This window comes from Ovis canadensis, chromosome 2 (assembly GCF_042477335.2).
Source record: "Ovis canadensis isolate MfBH-ARS-UI-01 breed Bighorn chromosome 2, ARS-UI_OviCan_v2, whole genome shotgun sequence".
In the NCBI taxonomy this organism is placed as follows: Eukaryota; Metazoa; Chordata; class Mammalia; order Artiodactyla; family Bovidae; genus Ovis; species Ovis canadensis.
The window spans coordinates 125,090,238-125,117,379 of record NC_091246.1 but is presented as its reverse complement, the minus strand read 5'-3'; the positions used below and the strand labels follow the sequence as shown (position 1 = coordinate 125,117,379).

General features: G+C 40.9%; 1 protein-coding gene across 2 annotated transcripts; it reads right to left on the bottom strand.

Moving 5' to 3' along the window:
• Positions 1-2,752: 2,752 nt before the first annotated feature.
• Positions 2,753-27,049, bottom strand: SLC40A1 (solute carrier family 40 member 1). Of its 2 annotated transcripts, none has more exons than XM_069576931.1 (9): positions 26,978-27,049; positions 24,216-24,391; positions 23,658-23,725; positions 18,253-18,412; positions 15,973-16,088; positions 14,590-14,716; positions 6,782-7,024; positions 5,318-5,971; positions 2,753-4,109 (listed from the first exon to the last, which is right to left on the bottom strand). In XM_069576931.1, exons 2-9 carry the CDS (start codon positions 24,256-24,258, stop codon positions 3,796-3,798), a joined length of 1,725 nt encoding a protein of 574 aa, XP_069433032.1. In that variant the 5' UTR covers positions 24,259-24,391; positions 26,978-27,049; the 3' UTR covers positions 2,753-3,795. The 2 variants fall into 2 exon arrangements, with proteins under 2 accessions (XP_069433032.1, XP_069433033.1); XM_069576932.1 differs by lacking the exon at positions 26,978-27,049 and adding an exon at positions 25,608-26,143.
• Between the last annotated feature and the right edge of the window lie 93 nt (positions 27,050-27,142).

Genomic DNA, 27,142 nt, shown 5'->3' with positions numbered 1-27,142 from the left:
CCTTAATGCAAACATGACCTTAATAGAGCCCTCTGAATTTGAGGGGGAGGGGGAATATACATTGACTGACTGATCAAGCAACAGACAGACAGAATGATACAATCTTGGTGAATAAACCAAATGATATAACAAATTATTTTTGAAACTTTCATTAAAAAATTCTCTGGAAGTATACACCAAACTGTTCACAGTGGGTACTGAGGATTTGAGGAGCAGGGTAGGAGGAGAGGAATTGAATAAAGTCTGTGCTTTTTCTTTTTTAAAACAGGAGCATGTTATGTTTATACTTAAGACAAACTTTAAAAGTATTTTTAAATTAAATCGTCATTGTCCTTTAACACAACTGTATAAACAACACATGGAATAAGGGACAGGGGGCAGAATTCTGACATCAATATGGCAGGTAACAAATGCATAGATTATTTGATCTTAAATGATCTCTAACAAAGGATGCCTAATCTCAATGTTTTTCACCATTGTTTGCCAAGTTCATTCTTGTTCTTTGTGCTCCACCAATTTTGTATATATACCTCCTTTTATCTATACATTTTTCAAATACCATTCTCTTGCAAACACCTATCCTCTTAAAGAAAAACTTTAAAAATGGCACCCCATGGGTGGCTCTTCAGTAGCCTACAGGTATATGTATTTTCAAATTAATTGCCAGAACTGAAGGATTTGGAGATGTCACACAAGATTTCAGAATCCCAGCTTCTCTTGAAAGATAAAAGGTATGACTAGAGAGGCTCACATGCCATGTTGCTTGGCTGTTCCTTTATCCTGGTTATGTGCTCGCCAGCTTGCATACCCTGTGACCTCCCCAAAAGCACGTTCAGGGGGTTAGCTCCCCCCTTATATTGTTTTTCCTTAGGGTGAACAGGAAAGTTATTTCTTACTTATACCCTTTTCTTTCTTTAAATGGGTCAGGGGGGCAGGAAATGAAAGGAATATCAAGGAAGCCAGATGCCCCAAGAAAAAAAGTAAGAATAGGCGTATTTCTTCAGGAAATGAATAGTTTTTCCTATGCAAAGGAGGTCTATGTGGAAAGAATCAATTTTAATAACCACGAGAAGCCTGCATGGGAATTGTGGTGGTATGTGGTTTAGTCACTAAATTGTGTTCAACTCTTGAGACCCCCATGGACTGTAGCCCACCAGGCTCCTCTGTCTGTGGGACTTCCCAGGCAACAATACTGGAATGAATTGCCATTTCATTCTTAGGGGGATCTTCTTGACCCAGGGATCAAACCTGCGTCTCCTAAATTGCCAGCAGATTCTTTACTGATGGAGCCAGAATTAAGAAGAAAAAAAAAAGGTAATAATTTAAGTGGGAACAAATTAAGTGATACTTTTGTGAAATGCAATTACATGTTAAATGTAAGACTGTTTTCATTTCACTTATTTGTATTACCTATTGACCGTGTAGGTGTCTGAGTTTGTCTCCCTAGTTAGAAACATACCCAAAATGACACACATCATCTACCCAGCCCTAGTATGCCTGGGGCAGTACCCAGCAAAGGCTACCTTGTCCAGCAGTGAGTTTCCTCCATTTCCCTTCTCCTCCTGCTCTGAGCAACACTCTGCAAAGATAAGGGAAGCAGCTATAAACATTTCTGTTAACTAACTCCACTTTCCTTCCTCTCACACAGAACCTCTCTCACCAGGCCCACAGTCTGGCAAAATGCCCACATTAAGAGATGGGACCTTCCTTTGCTAAGATGGTTGTACTCATTTCACAAGGTCACAGGCCTTCAATTGCAGCTACAAACGCTCAGGGCAGACCTCCAACCCTAGCTCGACCCCTGCGGGAAGAAGTGGATAATCTGTTCAAGACAGCAGCCAGACCTAACAGAAGCGTCTACTGTCTACTCAGAAGTCAGCAGCTGATCAGTAATTATGGGTGATGCCAAAAGTCCTCAAGCTCCCAACTTGGGGGGAAAAGAAAAGGAGTCTCTGATCAACCATGTTTTGAGTCAAATCTGTATCTCCAAGACCAATCAGTCTGGGACACAGATTGGTTGTTTAGTTAACATTTGCTGAATACAGAATGTGGCTCTACTCTCTCTGGCCTCTCAACAGGAATCTAACTCTCTGTTATTAGTTAGACCTGACTTATAGTAATACTATTAATACTACCTTGTCGTATAGTCCACAAAGTGCTTCTACAAGAAGTACCTTACTTGACTCATTCAGGGAAACTGTGATGTAGGTACAGCTGGTTTTATAACAACACTTCCAATTTACAGAAGAGAAAATAGAATTCAAGAGAGCTTAAAGTGACTTCTTCAAGGTCAAAGAATGAGTTCTGGGGCTCATGTTTACTATACTGTTATCCAAGCCACCATAAACTAGACATATAACCAGGGAGATAACACTTACAATTGTGAATTATTATAACATTATAGATCTTTAGAAACAGATGCTATCTAAGACAGATGTTCTGTTAACGAAAGCAATATTAAACAGCAAGGGAACGCAACTCAGGAAAAAGAAGTCAAGATTTTTTAAAATGTTTTTATATAGAAATATTTTACAAAGATTTTACAACATAGCAAATCATGACATCATACTGTAGAAAGAAGAAACAGATTAAACCTCAAGAAAAAAGAAAGTGCTCAGCGCAATGTATGGCCGTCTCCAAGAAAGTGCATGAATGGTTAAGGCAAAGTATGCCGCTGGTATTGGCATGCTGAAAAATGACTTGCAAAACAGTTGTGAAAAAATATATATAAAAAAGGATTTTTTTCCCTCCATTTTCCTCACAGACATTTGAAAGGGATACATTTATGAACAGTTTTGCTCTACGACTAGGTAAAAATAACTCCTGGGTACAAAGCAGTAAAAGTACAAATGTTCTACCGAGCATGTTAAAAGTAAATCAAATGATTTATAAAAACAAAACCTTTCCAAGTTTGGGCCTGCTTTCTACATTTAACTGGCCAACTCCCTCATGTTCCAAGACGGAGATCATGAAAGATAGTGGCATGAGTTAAGTATAGATCTTGACCTTCGTGTGACTTTTAACTTCTAGCTTCTGTGGCCAAACTGCTGGCACGTTTGCAGTCCTCATGCCTTCACCGTATTATAAATCTACCCTATAGCTTTGCTTTTACCTGTAGCTGACACAATAAGCCATTTTATGAAGTGCTACATATGCTTAATACAATATTTTGCCCTAGCTGACAAGAAAAATACAAAGGTGCTCTCTAAAGGTAAACCATAAACCCTATTAAAGAATTCTAGTTAAGTATTTAATTTCTCCACATATATGTCAATCCCTTAATAGCAACAGGACCAACAAGGATAATACTGGTTATCAAACTTTAATTTTCAAACTTGGAAGAGAATTTGTTTTTATAATATAATTGAGAATAAGATATTTTAAAAAGTAAATTAATTAGACTTGAACAAGAGTGTTAGGGCAACCTGACATATCTGAGTTCGAGTGCAGATAATAAATATCTGCCAAGAAATAACTTAATTCACCTGACTAATCACTCTTCTCTGGAAAATTTTACACTCGTATGAGAAATAGGGAAAATCAGTGTTACTATTCTAGTCTCTGTATTTCAACTGAATTTCTCTTTCTCTATTTTTTTTTTCCTATCCTTAAATAGAAGGGAAATTAACCAGCTCATGTCTCCTGGCTTGTTTCCTAACTAGCTTTTGGCCCTCAAGGCATAGCTATGGTAAAACCAGAGAGAGACACCCAGCAATTTATTGGAATTCTGAAGAACAAAATATGCACATGAGCTCTACATAACCTAGTAACAGGGGTGGCAACAGCCGAACTGTCTCACACGTCAGAAGTGTTAGCTTGATCTGCATCTGTAACTTCTTGATCATCACAACCACAGGCAAAAAGCTGGGAGCCCAGGGTTTTCTGGGCAAATCGGAAATACATGATGTGGCCCATTGCCACAAAGGAGACTGAAATCAACACGAGCAAGCCAAAAGCTTCAGGATTCGGAGCCAGGATGACCATGATGAAATGCAGAAGATCGAGAAGGTAGTTCATGGAGTTCTGCACACCGTTTATAATGCCTCTTTCAGATTCAGCAACATTTTCTTGCAGCAACTGTGTCACAGTTAAATCAAAGGACCAAAGACCTAAAAGAAAAGGTATTTTTAGAAACTTAATTTTAACTTAGAGCCATACATTTCAGAACTATACACTAAATATGTTTTTTTTTAATTTTAAAATCTTTAATTCTTACATGCGTTCCCAAACATGAATGCCCCTCCCACCTCCCTCCTGACCCAGATAAATATCTGTTGACATATACAAAATACATACTTAACACGATTACCTTAAAGTCACCATATGTATATTTATCATAGCTGAATTTTAGAGAATTATTTTTCATTAATAAATACTGTGTTATTACTGGTTTCAAGAAATTGTTTTTACAGCCATAAGAAATAATTCTTTTCTGTGATTATTCATACTCTGAAAGCAAAACTCTGAAATCAGAGACATAATAAATCCTATTATAATTACTAGTATTTTTAAAGTTTAAAATGAACGGACCTAATATATTGTTAGGTTTAAAGTGTAAGGAAACTTTAAGCCATTAATACATTTACTGCTTCAGTCCTAAAGCCCCTACAATAAAGCTGTCTTGCTTTAATATTAATATCCTTGATAAATTAATGAACTGCTTTGTATCACAAGATAAATATGGTTTCATTTCAAGAATGAATTCAGACAGAGATAATTCATCAGTAGTCTATTAATGATTACTTAAACTTTCCCTTATAAGAGGTTTTTACATTATGCTTCCTTTCAGGGCTATAAAAATCATTTGTTTGGCAAAGTATACAACAAAGAAACATCAGCTAGAGAAGACCTCTGAAGGATTTTTCTCTAACTATTGTGTCTTATTTTTTAAAATTTAAACCCCACTTTTTTTTAACTTTATTGCATTGAACTATTTGCTAAGTTACAGTCCTTTTGGTAGAGTTATAATAATAAAATGGCTCTAAATTACTAAAATTATAATTATTATTGATAATATCTTTTTTAAGATTAACTAGATTACATTAAAAGAGAAAGATATCCATTCAGTAAAAAGCTTCAAGCCCTAACCATGTTTTAGGAAAGTATATATACATACACACTCTACAAAATGCAGGTTATTTCAAACTATAAAGTTAAATTTTCATAATAAATGACTGGATTATACATAAGAATAAACCGTAGACTTTGCTTAAATTAACATTCAGGAAATATTTTAGCCCAATTTCAGCTAAGTTATCTGAACCTCCATTGCAAAAAGACACTTTAATTCATCAGTATACAAAAGGAGACTTCTTACCGATTCTAGCAGCAATGACGCCTGCAAACAGCAGGCTGACAGAGATTATAGGCACGGATTTAGAACTCATCTCTGGGACAATACTAGCAGGAACAGACCCGTTTGACATGTGCGTATCAGTTGTAGAGATGATTTCAGATATTTTTGTAGGTGTAACTGAAAGTGGTTCTGTTTGAATGAACCTAGTACGGATATCTTCAAAAGGTGAAACAGACAAGTCCAAGGGGCTTCCAGGCATGAAGACGGAGATCACACACAAAATCAAACAGGAAAGCTGTGCGAGTCCTGAGATCAGACCAGTCCGAACCAGGCCACATCTTCGACGCAGCCATGTAAAGGCCACAGTTCCCATTATTCCAGTTATGGCTGACGCTCCCATCAAAATACTGAGGATGGACCCGCTCAGCCCCTGAGTGTAGGCGTACCCTGTAGTGATGCAGTCGAAGCCCAGGACAGTCATATAGAGGAAAGCAAGACCCATGCCCGCCAGAAACACAGACTGGTTGTAATAGGAGACCCATCCATCTCGGAAAGTGCGGAAGGGCTCAGCCATCTGGGAGGCACAGCTTGGCTCTTGCTCATGTTCAAGTTCATGGATGTCAGGGTCTTTCTCACCCATTAGATGAGTTCCCTCCAGGGGTTTTGGCTCAGATTCTGTTAATAAAAGACATTATTATTTGAGGGAGGGGACATGAAAGAAAAAGCTAACTACCTTACTCAGTAATTTTCTTCTCCCCATTCCCTCACCTATGGAGGGCATCACCCATGGTCACCCTCGGCTACTACAATATAATATGTATTTTCTTTGACTCATCTAAGGATTTCAGCCAAGGAATAAACTCCAAGTATTTACGTTATAAACAAAATACTATTGATACTTCTCCCCTCCCCATTCCCCCTCTCTCTCAGAAATTATAATCCCACCAAAGTAAACAGCAGAAAACTTAACAGATAAAATATAATAATTGTCTGAGAAAAATACACAACCTTATTTCTGGGGCCCATTTAAGATTCCATTTGCTCAGAAGCCTAACTTCCTCTTCTCTTCTTGAAAAATGCCCACCCTCATATCCTCACTCTCTCCCACTGTCCCACAAATGGCAGGCAGCTCCCCTCTTTACAGACTTCTAGGAATTCTCTCTTCTAGGTTCTTCTCATTACCATGCTCAACTTTGCCCAGCCCTCAGTTAATTGCTCCTCTGTGCCTGCTATTCACATTAAGAAAAAGGGCCAGAGGTCCCACTCCAACCCCTTGAGGTTCAACCCAGATTTGTTCCACAGATCCTCAAAAGACTGGGTTTTAACTTATTACCATGTTGATATAGTTAACCTCACGCAGGCCATCATTAGTAACTAAACCTGACATAAATTCAGAATTATTTTGGTCTCAACCAACATATAAGATCTGCAAATAAAATCAAAATAAGATCAAAATAAAGGGACTGAACATTTTATTGAGTTTACCTTTGTATAAATTCAGCCGTTTCAACTCAGTTTCCTCTTTAGGAGGAGCCTTCACAGCCAAAGCAGGGGTTTTCTGGTAAACTTTCCAGAGCAGAAAGTATTCCACACACATGGATACCAAATTCCATGCCGAAATGAAACCACAGCCAATGACTGCAGAGCCAAATGTCATAATCTGGCCGACAGCCATCGGGGCCAAGATGTTGGTTAACTGGTCAATCCTTCGTATTGTGGCATTCATATCTACAGAGGTAGGTGAAAAAGGCAGGTAAGTGTGCAAATCTATCAAAGAGAGACTGCCCACTTACATAACACAACTCATAAACCAGGAGTATTGATTCCTAAGATGTAAATTTTTAAAAGCACTCTGTAAGCAAACTGTTTTGGTAGAAAATCAATTGCTGTTTGGAGCAATCACATTAAACTTGCCTCAAAAATCATAATTCTCTAGGATTATATAAATTAGTCTAACATCTGTTTTTTTAAAATGAATTCAATAGTAACTCTACATTCATTTATTTCAACAAGCATTTATTAAATGCTTATCATGAATTAGGCTATGACGAAAAATGAATACCCTTCCCGTCTTCATGAAGTTTATACTCACATGGGAAAACAAAGAATCAACAAGCATATAAATACATAGCAAGTCAAATGTTCATTAAAGACTAGAGTGAAAAGTACCGCAGAAAAAGGGTATAGAGAGTGCTCAGGGAAAGGGGTAAACTTCAGTTCTATATATGGTAAGGTCAGGGAAGAACTCACGGAAAAAAAAGAGAGCATCATAGCAAAGGCGTGAAGCAGTAGGAGGCAAAAGAGTGAGTCCTGTGAGTATTAGGGAAAAGACAATCCCAGACCAAGGCAAGTGCAAAAATCCTGGAACTGGAGGAGCGTGCCCAGAGGAACAGCGAGGAGGACAGTAAGCCTGCAGCAGAATGAGGAAGGGAGAGGATAAGAAGAGATGAAGTCAGAGAGAGACGGACTGGCCCAATCATGCAGGATCCTAGCCTACTACTTGGAAATCAATTTTTATGCTGAATGACTCAGGAAGCCTTTTGAAGCTAATGAACAGAGAGGTGGTACCACATGACTTGTATTTTTAAAGGTTCATTTTGGCTTCTGTGATGAGAAAACTGCGTGTAGTAAGTGTGTGTGTGCGTGGGTGGGTGGGGGTGCAGTAAGTGTGTCTGTGTGTGGGTGGGTGGAGGGTGCAGTAAGTGTGTGTGTGTGTGGGTGGGTGGGGGTGCAGTAAGTGTGTGCATGGGTGGGGTGGGGGTGCAGTAAGTGTGTGTGTGAGTGGGTGGGTGGGGGTGCAGTAAGTGTGTGTGTGTGTGGGTGGGTGGGGCGGGTGTGCAGTAAGTGTGTGTGTGTGTGTGGGTGGGTGAGGGTGCAGTAAGTGTGTGCGTGGGTGGGTGGGGGTGCAGTAAGTGTGTGCATGGGTGGGGTGGGGGTGCAATAAGTGTGTGTGTGTGTGTGGGTGGGTGGGTGGGGGTGCAGTAAGTGTGTCTGTGTGTGGGTGGGTGAGGGTGCAGTAAGTGTGTGCGTGGGTGGGTGGGGGTGCAGTAAGTGTGTGTGTGCGTGGGTGGTTGGGGGTGCAGTGTGTGCGTGGGTGGGGTGAGGGTGCAGTAAGTGTGTGCATGGGTGGGGTGGGGGTGCAGTAAGTGTGCATGTGTGTGGGTGGGGTGAAGGTGCAGTAAGTGTGTGTGTGAGTGGGTGGGTGAAGGTGCAGTAAGTGTGTGTGTGCGTGGGTGGGTGTGGGTGCATTAAGTGTGTGCATGGGTGGGGTGGGGGTGCAGTAAGTGTGTGTGGTTGGGGGTGCAGTGTGTGCGTGGGTGGGGTGAGGGTGAAGTAAGTGTGTGTGTGCGTGGGTGGGTGTGGGTGCAGTGTGTGTGTGCAGTAAGTGTGTGTGGGGGGTGGGGGTGCAGTAACTGTGTGTGTGCGTGGGTGGGGTGGGGGGTGTAGATAACAGTGGAGCCAAGGAGACAGGTGGGAGACGATGTGGGGGGAGCAAGACAGTAACGGTGGAAACAGAGAAGCAGATACTGGACATAATCTAGAGGGGAATCAGGAAGACTTGAAACAGATTAAATATGGTATGCGAGAGAAAGAGAGGAATTACAGATGACTCTAAAGCTTTTATACTGAGCAACAACTGGATTGATAGAGTTTCCACTTACCGAGAAAGGGAAGACTTCAGATCATTCAGGTTTGGACAAAAGAATAAGCATTTGGTCCTAGAGACGTTCATTTCTCTAAGTCTACTGACATTCAAGAGGCTCTGTCAAGCAAACAATTAAAACATACAGGTCTGGAGTCCAGGAAGAAGTAGGTACCAGATCTGTGAGTCACCACCAGCTGCTTGTTTTTTAAACCAAAGACACTGGAGGAGACCAAGAGAGTGAGTAGAGACTGATAAGGTCTGCGGACTGAGTCCCAGGCATGCCACTGTTCAGAGGTCAGGAAGATGAAGAGGAACCAGCAAAGAGGAGAAAAACCAGGAGAGTGTGGTGTCCTAAGCCAACAGGGAGCAATGTTTCAAAGAGGAGGAAGTGATCAATTGGCAAACAATGCCGTTAAGTCAAGAAAGATGAGCAATGAGAAGCATCTCTAGACAGGTCACATGGAAGGTATTGAGGACCTTAAAAAGACTAGTTCTAGTGAGCAATAAGGGCAAGTGCCTGATTGAAGCTGGTTAAAGAGGTTGGTGCCAACTCCAGGGGACACCATTTCTACTATATTCTAAGTGAGTGGCACCGCCCAGCTTCACAATGTGAATGTTGCCCCCGTCCCCCCCGAGCCCTGGTATTATGGAAAGCAAGGCCCCAACCAAGCAAAGGAATTGGGAAGACTGAGCACAGCTATTTCTTTTTGTTAAGTTTCGTTCAAAAGGAGAATAAAGAAATGGGAGTGAATAGAGGGGGTAAAGAAGGGCATGTTTAAGATGAGCAAAGTCACAGCATATTTATACGCTAATACGAATGATTCAGCAGGTGAGAAAGGACAGAATCTGAGTCTACCGCACAAGCGGCAGAGCTGTTCTTAGACAGGACCACAAGCAATTCGAGAGTGGAGGTCACGTACATGGCTGTAGGTGCAAGCGGCAAGAGGGACGTGAAGACGGGAGCACGTGAAAGTTCTCATTTTTCCACTTTCTCAGCAGAATACAAGGCAAGGTCATCAGCGAACGTGAGGATGGGAGAGAGGCAGTACTGAATGTATGAGGAAAAAGGGAGACACAGTCCTTTAGGAAAGTGGGAGGAGGAAGGGGCCAGAGGAAACTATGGTCACACAGTCACACAGCAGCATGAAAGGGCCAGCTTGAACCCAGCGGTCATGAACTTTAAGCGAGAGCAGTGAGCAAAATTGTGCGTTTTTTTTTTTCACCAGCCATGTGCTACCATAGAGAGTTGGATTTAAGCAGGATCTTATGAAAGGAAAAGAACAAAAGGAGAGGAGGCCAAGTGAGCTGAGGGTGTATACTAGGAGGCGTTCCTATGGTTGGAACGACTGCGTTTAGAATTTAAACTGGGTAAGGAGAGGAGAAAAAAGGGGGTCATGAGCAGTGGAAAGGCAGTGGAATCGATGACTTGTAGGTGCCAACCAGGCTGGAGCGCTGCTGTGGCCGGGGAACCAGGAGGAGGGAGCTGATAAGGCAGGAGGTATAGGTCACGTCTTGGATGCCAAAGATTGAGATTAAGGAAGGGGAGGGTTTTGCAGTGATAACAAGGTCTTTGGGTATGACCCTGGGAACATACAGCTGAATTAAGAGTGGAGGACAAGATGCATAAAGGCGAGGAAATCAAGAAAATAACCTACTTTCTCATTTTCTATCTCACAGGGTGAAAACTGAGAAAGTTCTTATCAATCACGTGGGGCACCTTGGAAAAGCATCATGTGACTAATAAGCACATTAACAGAAAACTCATTATTCTTTCTCTCTTCCTGGTCCTCAACTGCCTTCCAATCAGCCCCATGCACACAGAACACCTGCGTGATAGCAGGAGAACTTTGACATATTTCACCTTTCACTTGAGAAGCAAAGGCAGTTTTCATTGATCTTATGCATAACCAATTTTGCAGAGGCCTCATTTACTTCCATCTGCCCCTGCTAATAATTTCCTAACATGGAAACATAGGATTGCTCCTAATAACTCAATAACTTGAATCTAAAAATCAAATACTAATGAAAACATACACTTGGATCTGAAGGCCTCAGAACAACAATGAAATTTCATTAAAATGATTTGTTACTTTTTCACTACCTCCCTTTTCAAGTGCTCATGAAACTTCCTAAGGCCACCAATTTCTTTTCTTTATTATCAAAATTTAGAAATTTCTATCTGAGGAAGCGAATAATGTTTAGACGTAATGTAGTATCAGAAAAGAGAGTTCATTTTTCGGAAGCAGAATTAATTAAACAATTTTTGAAAAAGACCTAACCATTTTACTGGTAACAGGTTAGAGAAGAGCTGGTCCTCTCAATGTGCAAACATACTCTTTTTCACAAGCCTGTATTGATTCTTATGGAAACACACAAATGTGTGCTCATTTAATTCCAATTAACTTTTCAGCTGCAGCTGTGACAGAGCAGGACATCAGTAGCTACTTGCTGTTATAAAGGGTATATATCTCATAGAATAATAGAGAACAGATTTGCTGAGCAAATAGCACCTAGCAGGTTTGTCTACTTCAAATATGAAATCAATTTTCAGTCAATGGAGTTCAAACAAGAAATGTATCTACCTTACTTGATCAAGCCAACCAGCAGATGTTTCTCTAGAATGAGGGGCAAGAAAAATCTCAGACGCTATGAACAAAAAGTGATTAACAAAGGAAATGAAGAGGGAAATAAAACCACGGATGGAATAAAAAGTCAGGGAAAGGAAGTGAGTTTCAAACAGATTTGACAGGCGAAGGGTCATGGCTCAAGAGAAGGCTTTAGTGAGACACTAACTAAGTCAAGTACTAGACAAATCAGTCGACAGATTAACAGTATTTATGCGGAAGAAGAGTACCTTTTCTGGAGCTGTCTAAACTGGATGGTAACAACTATATTTTGACCGGATGCCACTGAAATTATAAAACTTTTCAACCTTCCAGGGAATCTCTCTCTTGTTCTTTACCCTCAGTGATATAACTTCCAATTTTATAAACTACTCTGAAAACAAGAAACATTGGGATGAGGGATTGGGAACAATTAGCTTCCAGCTGACAACCCTCTCTCTTAATGAGCACACTCTTACCCCATCACATACACTTTACACACATACACACACACACGTGCGTGATGCACACGAGTTCAGTTGGTCCTGCCCAGCCTCCTGCTTGGTTTCTAACAGTCTTTGCCAGCAACCTCAAAGATCACCTGCATGAACATAAATTGCTCCTGCCTGGAACAGATGTGTATGTGTGTCTAGAGACACAACACCAGAGGTACCACAGGTGGCAGCTGGAGTCTTTTCCCCTTTCTCCTCTATTTTTCCTTTACCCTCCTCTTTTTTTATCTGTTCTGTACCTCTGACTTATAGCAGGAATAGTACCAAAAATCCATGGTGAGAGCCTTGCTGACCCCCAGCATGGAAGAATTACCTGTTCCTATTTTGAAGGACCATTTTTAATTAGTTTTTAAACAAATATGGAGGTCAAAACTTGAGGAAAAACAACATGGAGAGCTTCTTTAGGCTCTATCCTGTACTTGCGGCTGAATTTGAAACAGTACCACTTCCTAAACTAATCCACAATGGACAAGAGTTCAACAGGCAGCTTCCTTCCTTTCTCAAACTCGAGAAACTCCAGAAAAAGCAAAGGGAAAGGGAAGTCGCTCAGTCGTGTCCAACTCTTCACAGCCCCATGGACTGCAGCCTACCAGGCTCCTCCGTCCATGGGATTTTCCAGGCAAGAGTACTGGAGTGGGGTGCCAGAAAATAGTCTGGTTAGCCCGGATTCTTCTATTATGCAATAATTCCTCAAATAAAGAAAGACAGCTGAGAAGTGGCCAGTCATATTTTTGTTGCTTTCCTGGAATATCACTTTATAGTCAGAAAGGTCCCAGAAAGTTACACGGGATCTTTGTTTTGTTATTTATTTATTTAGATATTTAACACAAATTAAAGATTCTGAGTACTTTCTCTTTACTCGGGACTTTTTTTTTTTTTCCAATTATAGACTCTACAGACTTCACAGAGTCAGCATGAGATAAGAAATTCAGAAAAGAGAAAGAAAATCATCTTAAAAGCTTACTTTTCCCCCAAATACATTTCAACAGATATATGTGATCTATTTTTAAAATATATCCTTTTGTACCCTTTGAATTTCAGAATATGGACATACGTTACATCCTTAACACACTAAAAGAGGAAGAAAATAACAGGGAAAAATACCCAAAAAGGGACAAAATCTTATCTCTTAATTCTATGTGACAAAAAGAGATATGGAATTATTTCCTATTAGTAAATGATCACAGGAAGAAAAATCAATGAGAATCACTACTTTAGCTCCAGAGAGAATTTCCGGCAATACAGGCTTTCCTGTGCTAAATTCATCTTCCATATTCACTGACCTCTAAAATCACTGTGGTATCTCTATCTGAAGCAGCATTATTACTGCTATCACAAAATGATGACTTAAGCAAATCCTTCTCTTTCTTCATGTAGACCTTTCACAGATTTTGTTCCCTTTCTCTCAACTTCCTATTTTTTTTTTTTTAACCACATGTCTAGTCAAACAAAGTTGCTTGCTAACCCCAGTACTTAATCTTGCCTCTGTGTCCTGGGATAAGCCACTGAAGTGATCGGGAATGGTCTTGTCAGTCAGGGTGGTTGGCAACGAGTTTGTGATACCCATTAATCTCAGTGGCTAGCACAGCTGACTCAGCTGACCTGTTCGGTAAAAAGTATACATTCCTCCCTTGCTCGGTGCAATTTCAATCCATCTGTGTCTGGGTGCTGTATGCAGTAGGGGGTAAGTAGGGAATATTGAGTAAGGCAGGTTACTCTAAGCCCAGGTACTGATGTAATGGATATATTGCTTTGTAGGCATTCTTCAGCCTTTGTTTGCCCTCTTGTACGTTTCTAACGGACAACTAAAATGCAAGCTCTGTAAGACCTACATTCTATCCTCTACTTCTTTAGTGTTCACAACAGCAATTACAGTGCATCATACATAATGTAATAAAGGTTACCAACTATAACTTTAAAGTTGAAGGAATTAACTTCTAGAGTCTGCCCTAGAATTGTGTGTGCTGCATATTCAGTCATGTTCGACTCTTTGCCGCCCCACGGGCTGTTGTGCTCCAGGCTCCTCTGTCCACGGAGTTTCCTGGGCAAGAATACTGGAGCAGGTTGCCATCTCCTTCTGCAGGGGATACTCCTGACCAGGAATCGAACCCACAACTCTCGCACCTCCTGCATTGGCAGGAGGGTTCTTTACCAACTGAGCCACATATTTGTTTCTATTTGTTTAGATAAAAGTAACATCCACAATATTTACTGGTAATAATAACCATACTATGATGATAAATTCATGTCAGATATTCACTGTTTTAAGTATTAGAAAGAAAGAGCTCAAAAAAAATATTCTTCTATTTGCCAGGTTTTCACAGAATAAAAGAGGTCACTAGCCTATAAATTAGCTTCTTAACAGTGAGATACACCTTTGCGCTGAGATTGATAATGTAAGAAAAAGACTATACTTTCAATTTATTATTCCTTAAAATTACTCAGAAAAAAAGGCTTAAGCCTCAGTTATTACCACTGATTTAAAGTGAATCCTAACATAAACCATTTGGTAGAAAGAGAAAAGCAAATTACCTGCTAATCTGCCTCTGTCTTCTCCTGCAACAACAACAATCCAATCCCTTTGGATTGTGATTGCAGTAGCAGTACTGGCCAAGTTTGCAATATTTGCAATCGTGATGATCAAGATATAGCATGAAGTCTAAGGAATTACAGGAAAAACATTAAAATGTCAGTTTCACTACACTGTACCAACTGGTCTTTGGTAGCATAATAAAATTTTTATTTTAATTTTGTAAATTATAAAATATCATCTTACTTGTAGATATGAAATAATAAGACAGCAGTGGTCAAGTTAAAGGGCATAATATCTTTCTAATCTGTATCTTCTGTGGTACAAAAACATATTGAGTGCTTGGTCATGTCCGACTCTCTGTGACCCATGGACTGAAGTCTGCCGGGCTTCTCTGTCATGGACTTCTCCAGGCAAGAATACTGGCATGGGTTGCCATTTCCTACTTCAGGGGATCATCCCAACCCAGGGATCCAAGCACATCTGCGTTCCCTGCTTTGGCAAGTGGATTCTTTACCACTGAGCTACCTGGGAAGCCCCATCTGTGGTATACATGATAGAAAATATATGCACATTCATATGACCTGGTTATCAGAGTGTTAACCTCGGGGTAGTTTTTAATCCCTCCCATAAATATGTCCTTTGGAAGAAACATTGAAGGGGAAGTGAAAAGTCTTGCGTTTAAATCAGAGTTCTGACATTTTCCAGTTGCATGACCACAGGCAATCAGCTAACATCACCTCGCCTCACTTTTTCATCAGCAAAATGAAGGGAATAGAGTAGAAGATTTCTTGTCCATCTAGCTTTAGAACTCTACAATATCAACTCAAATATACCTAAGAAGACTTACTAGTGACACCAAATTTATTGTTTTCCACTACACCCATCTCTGTGCTCTTTTTGTCAAGCTATTATGAAATTAAAGTGTGAGAAGTTATCTACTCCATGTCCTCAAATACAAATACCAATTATTATTGGAGGACCACAATCATGACTGATTTATATATATGGATAACATCTCTTATATGGTGTGAACAAATTATAGGTTAATACTAATGACCTGAAGGCTAGCAGCTGGATTATGTAATGAACTCTTTGAACTGCCATTAAAACACAAAAGGAAAAAAACCAATAGAACAAAATTTAAATTCAAACAACACACAATGAATGCCTGTTATGGGCAAAAAACAAACCAACAAAACAAAAGTGGTAGGGGATATTAAAGTAACATGGATCACAGCCTTGTCTAACTCAACGAAACTATGAGATTAAATTTAACAGGGCTTATTTGCAAAAAGACATTCCCTAGCCTCAGAGAGTTTTCCTCTTTTATCACTAACAGACACATTAACTTTCTGCCATCAAAAATCTTGTTGAGAACTTACAAGAACCCATCCATGGTACATAGTCAGAAGCTCGTTCTTATGTAGGAAAACCATCATCAGGATGACTCCACACAGGATGACCGAAACGTTCTGGATCACCAGTGAAGTCTGGGCCACTATACAGAGGGAGAAACAAAGTGTTCACACACCAAGCATCTCAACGGAGCTGTTTTCATCCACACATCACTGTTTTACTGTATTAAGGCATATGCAAATTACAAGAAATGAAAACATTCCTACCTGAACTATTTCTAGCAGGACCCAGCCTATCACATCAGAGCAGTAAAACTTGCAGACAGAATAAAGAAGTACTTCTCATTTTCCCTGATACAGCCATTCATAATGACCGCATTTTCATTTATTTTCTTGAAAAGTATACGGTCAAAAACAGAACTATATTAGATAAACAAGATCCACGTCTCAGCCCTTTGCAGCTTAGGCAAAAATAAGAACATGCAAGAGGCTAAGGAAGAGGTCATGGAATTCATAACCTCCTAGATGGCGGGTTGAATTTGACAAGATCGTACGGATGAGTAGGAAAGACACATAAAAAATTGCCAAGAAAAAGGCAGCGGTGTGTTCCTTTTAGAATTCTAAAGCCATTTGCTTTGCTATGAAATTCTAAACTACACCTTTCCTCAGAGAAAAATGCCAACCTTCTGAGAGTGAGGCGTCCATGCAGACCAAGAGCTGACACAAGCATGGGCCAGGACACCAGGAAAGGACACCTTGGGGTCTTTCCTTTGCCGCTCACTACGCAGAGGATCTAGGGCAGCATACTTAAACTCTTGTGTCTGTGTTTATAAAGTGAGGATGTAATACACATCTATCTGCCTTCCTTACTTTATGGGGTCATTATGATGCTCAAATAAAATACTCATGAAAGCACTCTGAAAAACACAGAGGGTTGAATATAAAAGGTATAATTATAGCTCTTGCCTTTAAGGACAGTAAAGCTCATTCTGGCTTGGAAGGTTATATCAAAGCCTCGAGACAAAACAAACTGCTTTCTGAAATTAGTTTGAAATAAAATCCCAACACATAAGTCATTCTTTTATTATACAAGGCTTAAATACCAACTGAATGAGATTTTTGGCTTTCAGAACCCCACAGACCACAGGAAGGGTACACACGTGAATAGATAATTATAAGAGCAGAAGTGAAATAGCAGAGGTATTAACAAAGCTGTAATGGGAGTGCAGAAAAAAACAGTGTCTCTCGCTAACTCAGCCTAGAGACATCAAAGATTTCCATGGAAGCAGACACATGAGTTGATTACAGCGGATAAGTACAAGATTGCTATCCCACCAAACTCCTCTTCATCCAACTCAAATTCTTTCCTAACTTACAATTTCAGTGTTCAACAATCATAAGATTAAAGGTCTCTATATATAACATTTCCATGCCCTTATGTATAATGATGTAAATAACTGGGAATTTTTTTCTAGGATACAAAACCTTTTTCTATATGTTGTATGTTCTCTGGTGTATTGATTCTCAAAATAAAATAACGTCCACCTTGGCCATTTTACTAATAGCATCAAGTCCTAGAATTTGATAATCCAGTTGCTCTCTAACCAGGGGCAGTCATCCTGAGTTGAAAGAAACAGATACCTCAATCTTTCCCCAATGACTACGACAGACATGGCCAGGTCTTAGCATTATCAGCTGACTAATTCTAGGAAATTCTGCCCTGAATTATTATCCAAATTGCCCTTATATTCAGAATAACTGAACTGTTCTCTTTCTTATACAATACTTAATGATTTCAGTATTAATGCTCTAGATTAATGTCAGTATACTATCATTTCTCCTTTTTTCTTAAAAAATTAATAATTCAGCTCTCTGTGATCAGATACTCTTTTTTAAATCCATTGTTTCCACTTCCCCTACACACCCACCTATATGAAACACAGTACCCCAGGGGACAGATGTTAAAGCTGTCCCAGGAACATTATATTAAATGAATTCCAGTGCAAGTCCTGGTTAAAAAGATGCCAGAGTTAAGTAAACTTTTAATGTTTAACACGGTTCACAGAAAAGTGCTATGATGTTAATCATTAACATTTGTAATTTATGAAGAGCCAAAATAGATACCTCCCCAAATCTGATATCCCATCTATCTACGGGAGTCCCAGGACCCTCCAAGCAGGGGTGCTGCCACTGAGCACCCTACCACCCAGGTAGGGGCTGCAGAGGTGCAGTGGGTGAGTCACAGCGGCTTCTCTCTAGCACAGGCACTGGTCCTGTGAACACAGAGGCTCCTATGACACCACTCACCTTTCAGTCTGGCATTCTTATCCACCCAGTCGCCAATGATAGCTCCCAGGACCAGCACCGAGCCTGCCACCACCAGTCCGTAGACCGCCGTCAAGAGAAGGCTGTTCCCATAGAGCTCCACCAGGAACACAGACACTGCAAAGTGCCACATTCGGTCCCCCTAGAATAAGGGGACAAGAGAAAAGGTTCTGACAGATTTGGGCGCGGTGGGGCGGGGGGGGGGACTTTCTAGTCAATTATACTCAAAAAATTGCTTCCTAACAAAAGAGCACTTTCCGACTATATCAGGAGATTTTCAAAGTCAACAGTTCCTCTATGGATTGAATGTGGTCAGGTGTTAAAACTGTTCATCCTGGCACAGTGGAAAATATCCTGCCCAATTACTAAGTAAACCTGAGAGAAAAAGCATATTAATGAAACAAACATACTTATCATTCCAGAAAAGCATACAGTTTCCAAGTTCAAGAAGGTTTTTTTGAGATAAAACCTGTTCCCTTTATTTAATGAGGTTTCTAGCCAGGCCTGAGATTGAGAGGCATAAAGGTGTTTGCTACTGAATCGGAATGAAACTACAGTATCATAGTTTACAAACATCAGAATGCCTTGAATGTCAAGTAAGAGCTAGTTTCCCAACTTGTAAATGGTAAGAATGCACTACATTACCTTTCAAGTTTCTTTTACCTATAACATTCTAAAATCTATGTTCTACTTCAGAAATAAATTTCAAAGACATAAAACATCAGGACAATCAAAAAGATGAAGTTAATATGTTCAAATTCTGGCACCATATGAAGATGTCAAAAATAAATACATAAATTATTTTAACATTTTGACATAGATGAGTTTTAAAAGGGGGGAAAAAAAACCTATTTCTTCTCTCCAGAGTATACAGGAAATTCTGGAATTCACTGCTGCAAAACGAGTAACAGAAACTTTTAAATGAGTTGAGCAAATTAATGTGTAAGAAGTCTAAAATGGACTTTATTGTGAGTTTTTAGGCCCCATTGCTGACTTGTGAGGTTAACCTAAACCAGGACAATAATGTTCTATCATAACCTATCGCTACGAGGAATCACTACAGGAAACTAAATTCCCAGGCTGGCCTCCATAGTTATGGAGTGGAAGTAATACTACACTCCTAGTTCTTTCCAACATCTTAACATCCTCTTGACAAATTTAGTGTAAAAGGAGCAATGCGTTATCCTGCTATGTCCTATGATTTTAAACATTTAATAAAGCCAAGACAACAATCTGATGCATCCAAAGTTAAATGGATGCGCATATGTAGCAAAAATTTACAATAAACTTCATGTAGACCAGTATTTCTCAAATGGGGGTGATCCTCCAGGGATCACTTAGCAATGTCTGGATCTATTTTGGGTTGTCACAACTGTGAGGGTGGGTTTACTACTGGCATCTACAGTCCCTACAACAAAGAATTAATCAGGCCAAGACGTCAACAGTGCCAAGGTACAGAAACTTTGGTGAAGAGGATTATGAACATTATTTAGAACCATAGCTCAAAGTTAACATAAGAGTAGGGCCTTGAGGGATGGCGTGAACCAGGACGAGTAAACGTCTGGAAACCAGTAGAAGCACCATGTTTGAAAGACTGATTCTCACTTGATGGTCTGGGATGTGAGCTTGAGGACAAGCCTCAGCACAGGGCAAAAGCCCAGACTAGAAGCACAGTAAATAACTGTGGAATCAGCAAAGACGTGGGTACACGGTGGATCCTGGCTGTAAATGAGTATAGAGTAAGACTAATTCATCAACTATAATGTTCTGGTACATTAGATTTGTTACATGAATGTTCAAGAAGTTTGAGGTTTAATTAGTACCATAATTCATATTTCTCATACAGCTTTTTAAAGTTTGCTTTGATAATGGAAAATTTCTTCCACTTAAGTAGGAATAACATTTCAAATACCATTGTACTAAATGACTAAAAATATATGATACAGCTTGTTTGAAAACAATAAAAAGACAATTTTACATTAAGATAAAAATGTCAGTAAGAGTAACAAATTAACATATTTTCTTAAGCTTTAACATGAGAAGTAAATTTCGATTTGATAAGAATAAAATGGGATGAGGAGAGTGGAGGTGCTTTATCCTAATCTCCATCTTCAAAACAGACAAAAACACACAAATGCCTCAAATGATAGCCTGCCTCCATGAGAGAATTTCCTCTTTCTTATCATAAAGAATAAGAAATATTATTCCTATTGCTTCTTTCTTCCCTTTCTTGCAGTTACTCTGTTGAAGAACAGTTGACTTACTATGCTGTGCTAGCTTCTGGTATACAGCAAAGTGATTCAGTTACACATTCTTTTTCACATTCTTTTCCATTATGGTTTATCACACGATATTGAATATAGTTCCCTGTGCTACTCAGTAGGTGCTTCTTTCTTTGTTTGTTGTTTTACTCCTATTTTTTTTTCCAAAAGAATTTGTTTAGGTTTCTTTAAAGCAGGACTTCAAAACAAGTGCCACAAAATTTTCTCTTGCCACCTCCTTGATAAAGAAGAATAAAACTACTCCACTTGCTCTAATTTCCAAAGGCTTAGGCTTTAAGAAGTAACAGGCTCAACATTCACCAAGCCCAAGAATCAGGTAAAGTCTCTGTAAATATTGACCAAGTGAGCTCTCAGGCCCACCCACCCATTCTTTCCTAACCTCCATTTCCTGCCCTCCCACAAGCACTCATCATACTTTGAGGGTTTGTTTACATGTTCATCTACTTCCAGTGCCCTGAGCCGAAGGCCAAATGAATGTCATTACTGCACTGAATACTTTTTGAGAGGCTACTATGTACCCAACCATACTGCTGCTGCTGCTAAGTCGCTTCAGTCGTGTCCGACTCTGTGCGATCTCATAGATGGCAGCCCACCAGGCTCCCCCATCCGTGGGATTCTCCAGGCAAGAACACTGGAGTGGGCTGCCATTTCCTTCTCCAATGCATGAAAGTGAAAAGTGAAAGTGAGGTTGCTCAGTCATGTCTGACTCTTAGTGACCCCATGGACTGCAGCCCACCAGGCTCCTCCATCCATGGGATTTTCCAGGCAAGAGTGCCGGAGTGGGGTGCCATTGCCTTCTCTGAACCATACTGAAGGCACTAGAAATTCAGCAGTACACGGAAATCAAGATCTATATGTTCATGCTGCTTGCATCCCAGCGAACAGAGACCTAAAGTAAACCCAGAGTAGGCCAGATGGTATAAATGCTACATGGAAAAATAACGTAGGGTGGGCAGGAAGGTGGCATTTTGCATGAAGCAGACCTATGAGTAGAAACCCAAGGAAGTAAGAGCTGGCGCCATGCAGACATCTGGCACATAAATGGAGACAGTCCATAGCACGATGCGTAAGATAGTAACACTGGCCACCCTTTTTCACTGCCTTACACTGTTAGTTATCTTTTTGTAATTAGATACATTGTTTAAAACCCATACCAAATTATGTCATAGATTCCTTGAAAACAGGATTCGCTTCTTACCATATTTTGTATTCTGATAGCATAGAGTAAAATATATTGATCCACTGGCAGAAAGAAATGAAGTCAGAAAGAAAAGCATTCAACCTCACACAAATCTAACCCAATATAACCTTCTACCTTAACACCTATATACTCAGTGTACAGGAAACCATGGGCAGTGGATAGATAGATTTGTATACATATGCATATATAATAAATAAGCACATATATTTTGTTGGAATAAAACCAGGCAAAGCGTCAAACAGGAGACAACACTCAAAAGGCAGAATTATCTAGCGTTAGAGAGCATTCATTTTTTGCACTCTTCTGCACCAAGAAGTGAAAATTCACTAAACCTTACATGGCTGTAATTGCTGTGTTTTGTTTTAATCCAAGTTTCCCACAAGAACTCCTTTTGCTCAATTATCTTTAAGACTGGAGTAAGCGTCTGTCATTTTTCTTGTGTTTTGTGTGACAAAAAACAAATCCTCCTGGAACAATCACAGTTCCCCTCTTTTGGCAAATCTGACCTGTCAACCTACAAACGAAAGGTCATATAAATCTAAAACTTGATCAGTATTTGGAAGTTAGTCACCTTCTTCCCCTAAGAGATAGGTCCAGATCACAAGATAAGAATTTCAGACACTTACGTCCGTCACGTACCACTTTAAAATAAAAATACTACTGAATTAAATTAGAAGAATAATTTAATTGGCTTTAAATTAATTAAGGGCAGTTTCACTCGATTTCTACTTAGAATCATCAGTTACCGGAAACGAAACTCAGGCCAAGTCTACTTTGTTTACATGTATTTGCAGAGTCATCCCTGTCTAAGCCTCTGGGGAGATAGACGCTGGCCTTTCTAAAGAGCCATCTTTGAACTGCTCTTTCTTAAAGAGCTGATAACCTAGCTTAATAATTTCCCAAGGGCATGGGTACAGATTTCCTCATACTATAGTTTGCATTCATGTCTTAAGGATGATCCAATAGAAGTTTCCAATTTAAAAAGAAAATAACATTCCCAAAATTTACTCTCAAAATTCATTCTCCTTACTTACAGTTCTGTAAAACAGAAACTTATGGTTCTGTAACTATCACGCATGACACATGAATAGAATATACTCAGATTTATTGCTTTAAACAATAAGACCAATTGTTTAAAAGATGTTAATAATCAAAATGATTTAATAATCAAAAACACATCCATCATCCTTTGGGGATTATTCTTTGGGGTCAGGGGGTGTTAGGTGAAGGAACCCAGGCCCACAGAAACACTGGGACTCTTCCAAGACCACGTAAGAAGTCAGAGGGTGACTTATCAATCAGCTGCTGATTTTCATTGGATGATGGCTTTTAAGATAGACTGAGATGTCTCACACATATCTAGCAGATAACATCTTAAGAGACCAGAATTTTCATCACTCAGATATTTGTTCTTGGGGTCCATATCTACATTAATCTTAGAACTGCTATTTTTAGCCTGTTAGTCACACCATTATTCTACTGTATTTTCATAGTGTGGTATGCTGGAACTTATCTTAACAAAAAAAAAATAGACAAATACCTTAAAATATGTAAAAACAGAAAGTAATATCAGTGAGACATTCATCCAGTCTTAGTAGCAGATATTACCATTTATTAAGCCTTGTAAGGCAAAATACAAGTAACGAAGATAATCCTGCCCTTTTTAATCCTGTCTTTGGATAGCTGTTGGTCTACATAAAGTATGATAACCTAACAATTAAGTAGCATTCACTAACACCTATGGGAAAACATCTTTGGTGAAAATAACTTAGAGCATGTGTGTTCAATTGATTTCTTCAGATGCATGACAAAACTGGAAGATGGCTTAATATAACTGGCCCAAATGAAAGGAAGCAAGAAATTGTGCAAGCAAGCTGTAAGAATTACTGTAGATCGTCACTTACCCAAGTAGACAGAGAATGACCAAGGTAGAGAAGGAATTTTGCAGAGGTCAGGTAGTTTGCTAAGGATCCTGCAAAGATACACAGTGGGGAGATAAAAAGCGTATTTAGTCACTTGAGTGAACTGAGGTTGGAATGCTCATTCATTTGCTCTTATTAAATACAATTATTAAAAACTACTTTGTGGGGCAAACCACGCAGATTTCATCAAATCACCTAGAAACTGATGGGTAGATGAGAAATTCAGCATGACCTATTATTGGTCAGTATCTGCAAAACTTCACATACAGTGAAGAAAACTCTTGTTTCAACAGTCTTAAACGCCATTCTATTTTTCACAAGGCAATCCCAACTGTCCAGTAGATTCCATCCTCGCTTGTGTGCAAACTCCTTTCCCAAACCTTGAAATTCCTTTCTTCCTTAACCTCCACCAAAACATGAGTCAAACGAGCTCTTAAGCACGCTGGTTAACAGCTGAGCCACATTCCTCCAAAACCTGCACGGAGCTGCCGGTCTCCAATGAACCAACCTGTTTCCACCCCAAGCGTGGGCTCAACTCACCACAGCATCCTCCCTGACGGCTCTGCTCTCTTGTCCTGGTCATGACACCAGACGCCCCCCGCTTGTTCTTCTGCGGTTCCTGCTGCTCCTGCTGAGGTGTTTGTCAACAGGAGTGCAAGAAGCTGAAGAAAGCACCGCCGAAAATACAACTCTGTGCAAAAAGCCTCTGACGACGACTATGATAAAAACAAAAAAGGAAAACGGCCGGGGGTCTTCTTTTAGTCTTCTTTCCAAACTTAGCTAACACTGTAGCTGAAGTTGGAAAGGCAAAGCCTTATGGAAGCGGGTGGGAGGCTCAACAGGCCGTCCGAGCCGAGCTGGGAGAGCCCTGCGCCGCCGCCGCCGCCGCCGCGGGCCGGGCCGGGGCCGCCACTTATACGGGGACGGGGGCGGAGCTCCGGCGGCCGCCGCGGCGCGAGGCCAGGCGCCCCGCAGCCTTCCACGCCCTTCGTAGAGTCGCCGCCTACCCGCGGCCCTAGGGTCCGTCTGGCCGCAAACGACCCGCGGGCCTGGCGGCGCCTTCGCCGGACGAGCTGTGCTCGCCGGGTTACCCGCCCTCCGGGAGGCCGCGAGCGGAGGTCGGGGAGCCGGGGCAGCCAGCCGGCTGGGCGGTGCTGGGGGAGGCGAGAGCCAAGGCCCGGGCCGCGGCGGCGGAGCCGCGCTTCGCACCGGCGGCCTGGTCGGTCGGGGAGCGGGCTGCCGCCGACGGTCGACGGACGTCGTGCAAAGCGCCAGTCGGCTTGGAAGAGTTGGGGAAACATCCTTTTCTTTTTTTTTTTTTAAACGAAAATCATTTTTAATATAGATAAATAAATAGAATCCGTGTCACAGAGGCCGTTTTCCTGGCCTGGCCGTTCCGGCCCGCCTGCAGGCAGAGAATGTCTTTCCTTCCCAGGATCTCATGGTGGGGCTTCCCTCAAAGAACCAGAATCAAAGGGCAGGAAGGGGCGCCGGCATCAGAGTCCAGCCCTCTTCAGACGAGTAAACGGGGCCTTTGGAAAGGTGAAATCCCGAAACGACGTAGGGACCCAGCCCCAGCCCAGAGCTAGGGGCTCCATGTCCTTCCTGGAGAGGCGACCAGGAGGAAGCACCCAAGCACCTCCTTTACCAACAAGCTTGCGTCTCCCTCAGCGCCCTCTGAGCCCTGCCCGCACCCACATGGCCCTTCCCCACCTCTCCTCCCAGTGGCCCAGGACGGGACAGGCAGTTACCAGGAATACCGGTTATCCCAGTTGTGTCCCTGTCCAGATAAAGCCATTCGGTGGCCTCCTGGAGGGGCTAGTGAAAAACTCGAAAGAACACCAGACTTGAGCCTCCCTTGACTTTTCCACCCCATCCCACCACCTCTCTGCCCAAATCCCTGGAGCCTCTAAATCCCCAGGTTAAACTTACCCTTCTCAGTCTCGCCGAAACCTGGGGACTGGACCCTACACATTGAAACTCCAGCCAGATTCCACTCCCTGAAAAGGCCAGACTGCCACCCAGTAGTGGAAGGAGACACAAATGAGTATGTGCCCTGTATCTAGACTCTCAGTCAGGAGCCCCAGAGGTCGGAGGGGCGGGGTGCAGCTGGACTGCGTTGGGATGTGGTCTGGAGGTCAGAGATAGGTGATTTACAGTTTAGCTACTGCTCTTAACTGCCTTTGTCCTTTTCAAGCCCTCTTTTTCCCCGTTTCTTTCACAACACTTTCAAGTCCTTTCTCTTCACTCCTAGAGAGGTTTTGGTTTGTCTTCTAAAAGTTGGAAAATAGGGTAATGTACCCACACATCCTTGAGAAGTAAACCAAGGCACCCTCATATGAGGCACATGCAGAAGAAGGGAACTGAGGAATCAAACACCTTCCACATTATGGCAGTCTCTTCCAGTGAATTTTGTTGACAGGTCCTCAAGCAAGGCCCCAAAGATTCACCGCATTGTCTCTCAGCAATGAGGACCCCCAAGTGCTTTGCATTAATTTGTGCTTGCCACAAGACAAGTGGTGTGCTGCCCTCAACTTCCAGGTATCTTAAAGGAGATTCGGTTGGTTTAAAAAAAAAGTTACTTCCGGCCCACACTGTCTGAGAAATGTTTGTTGGAATAGTAGCTAAGTCATGCACATTTCACAATGTGATGTGGAGACTGTTTTCCATCATCATCAAGGAGTTCTCAGAAGCCAAAATGAGAGAATGGGGGGCAAAAAGAAGAGGCGGGAGATTACCGTGAAGCATGTGGATAAGAAATTTGTAAAGAAAACAGGCAAGATCCATAATACCACAACCACAACCAGTCCTTATTAGTGGAAATGGTTAAGATAATTAGTTGGGGCTTATGAAATGGAAAGGAATTGAGAATGAAAATGGAATAAAATTCCTCAAAATACACAAAATGCAAAATGACAGATATCTCCTGGCCTTGACAGTCCAGATTACAAAGCACCACTGAAGTCACAAGACCCAACAGGCTATTCCTCCTCCTGAGGAATTACTTGACTGGTTGAAAATTAAGATTTCTTTCAAGTTGTATGTATCTTTTCCAGAATTTAGACAACACAAGTTTCCTGTCAATATAATCATAATGAAGAAAGTCATGCAAGTTTTAAATCAGTTTACCAAAAAATGCCCTATAAAACATTTTCTAGTTCATTCTCCAAGTTTTTAAATTAAATAGGTTACCTAACTTTTTAAAAATTCCAGATGAAGTAAAATGTGTATTTTAATTTAAAATTGATAAGTAGTTATGGCTACAAAAGAAGTTTTATTATTTTAAGTTGTGTTTAACTTACCCGTCAGGCATCCTAAGTTTCCTCTGCTGTATCTGATGTGCTCACCAGGACAAATAAATGCAGAATAAGCAATGGTCGCTGCAACACTGCTCTAAAGAAAAGTAATAGGGTTATCATCAGCAATTACAGGAAGAGCTTGGATCTAGGACAGAGCTTCTGTCGGGT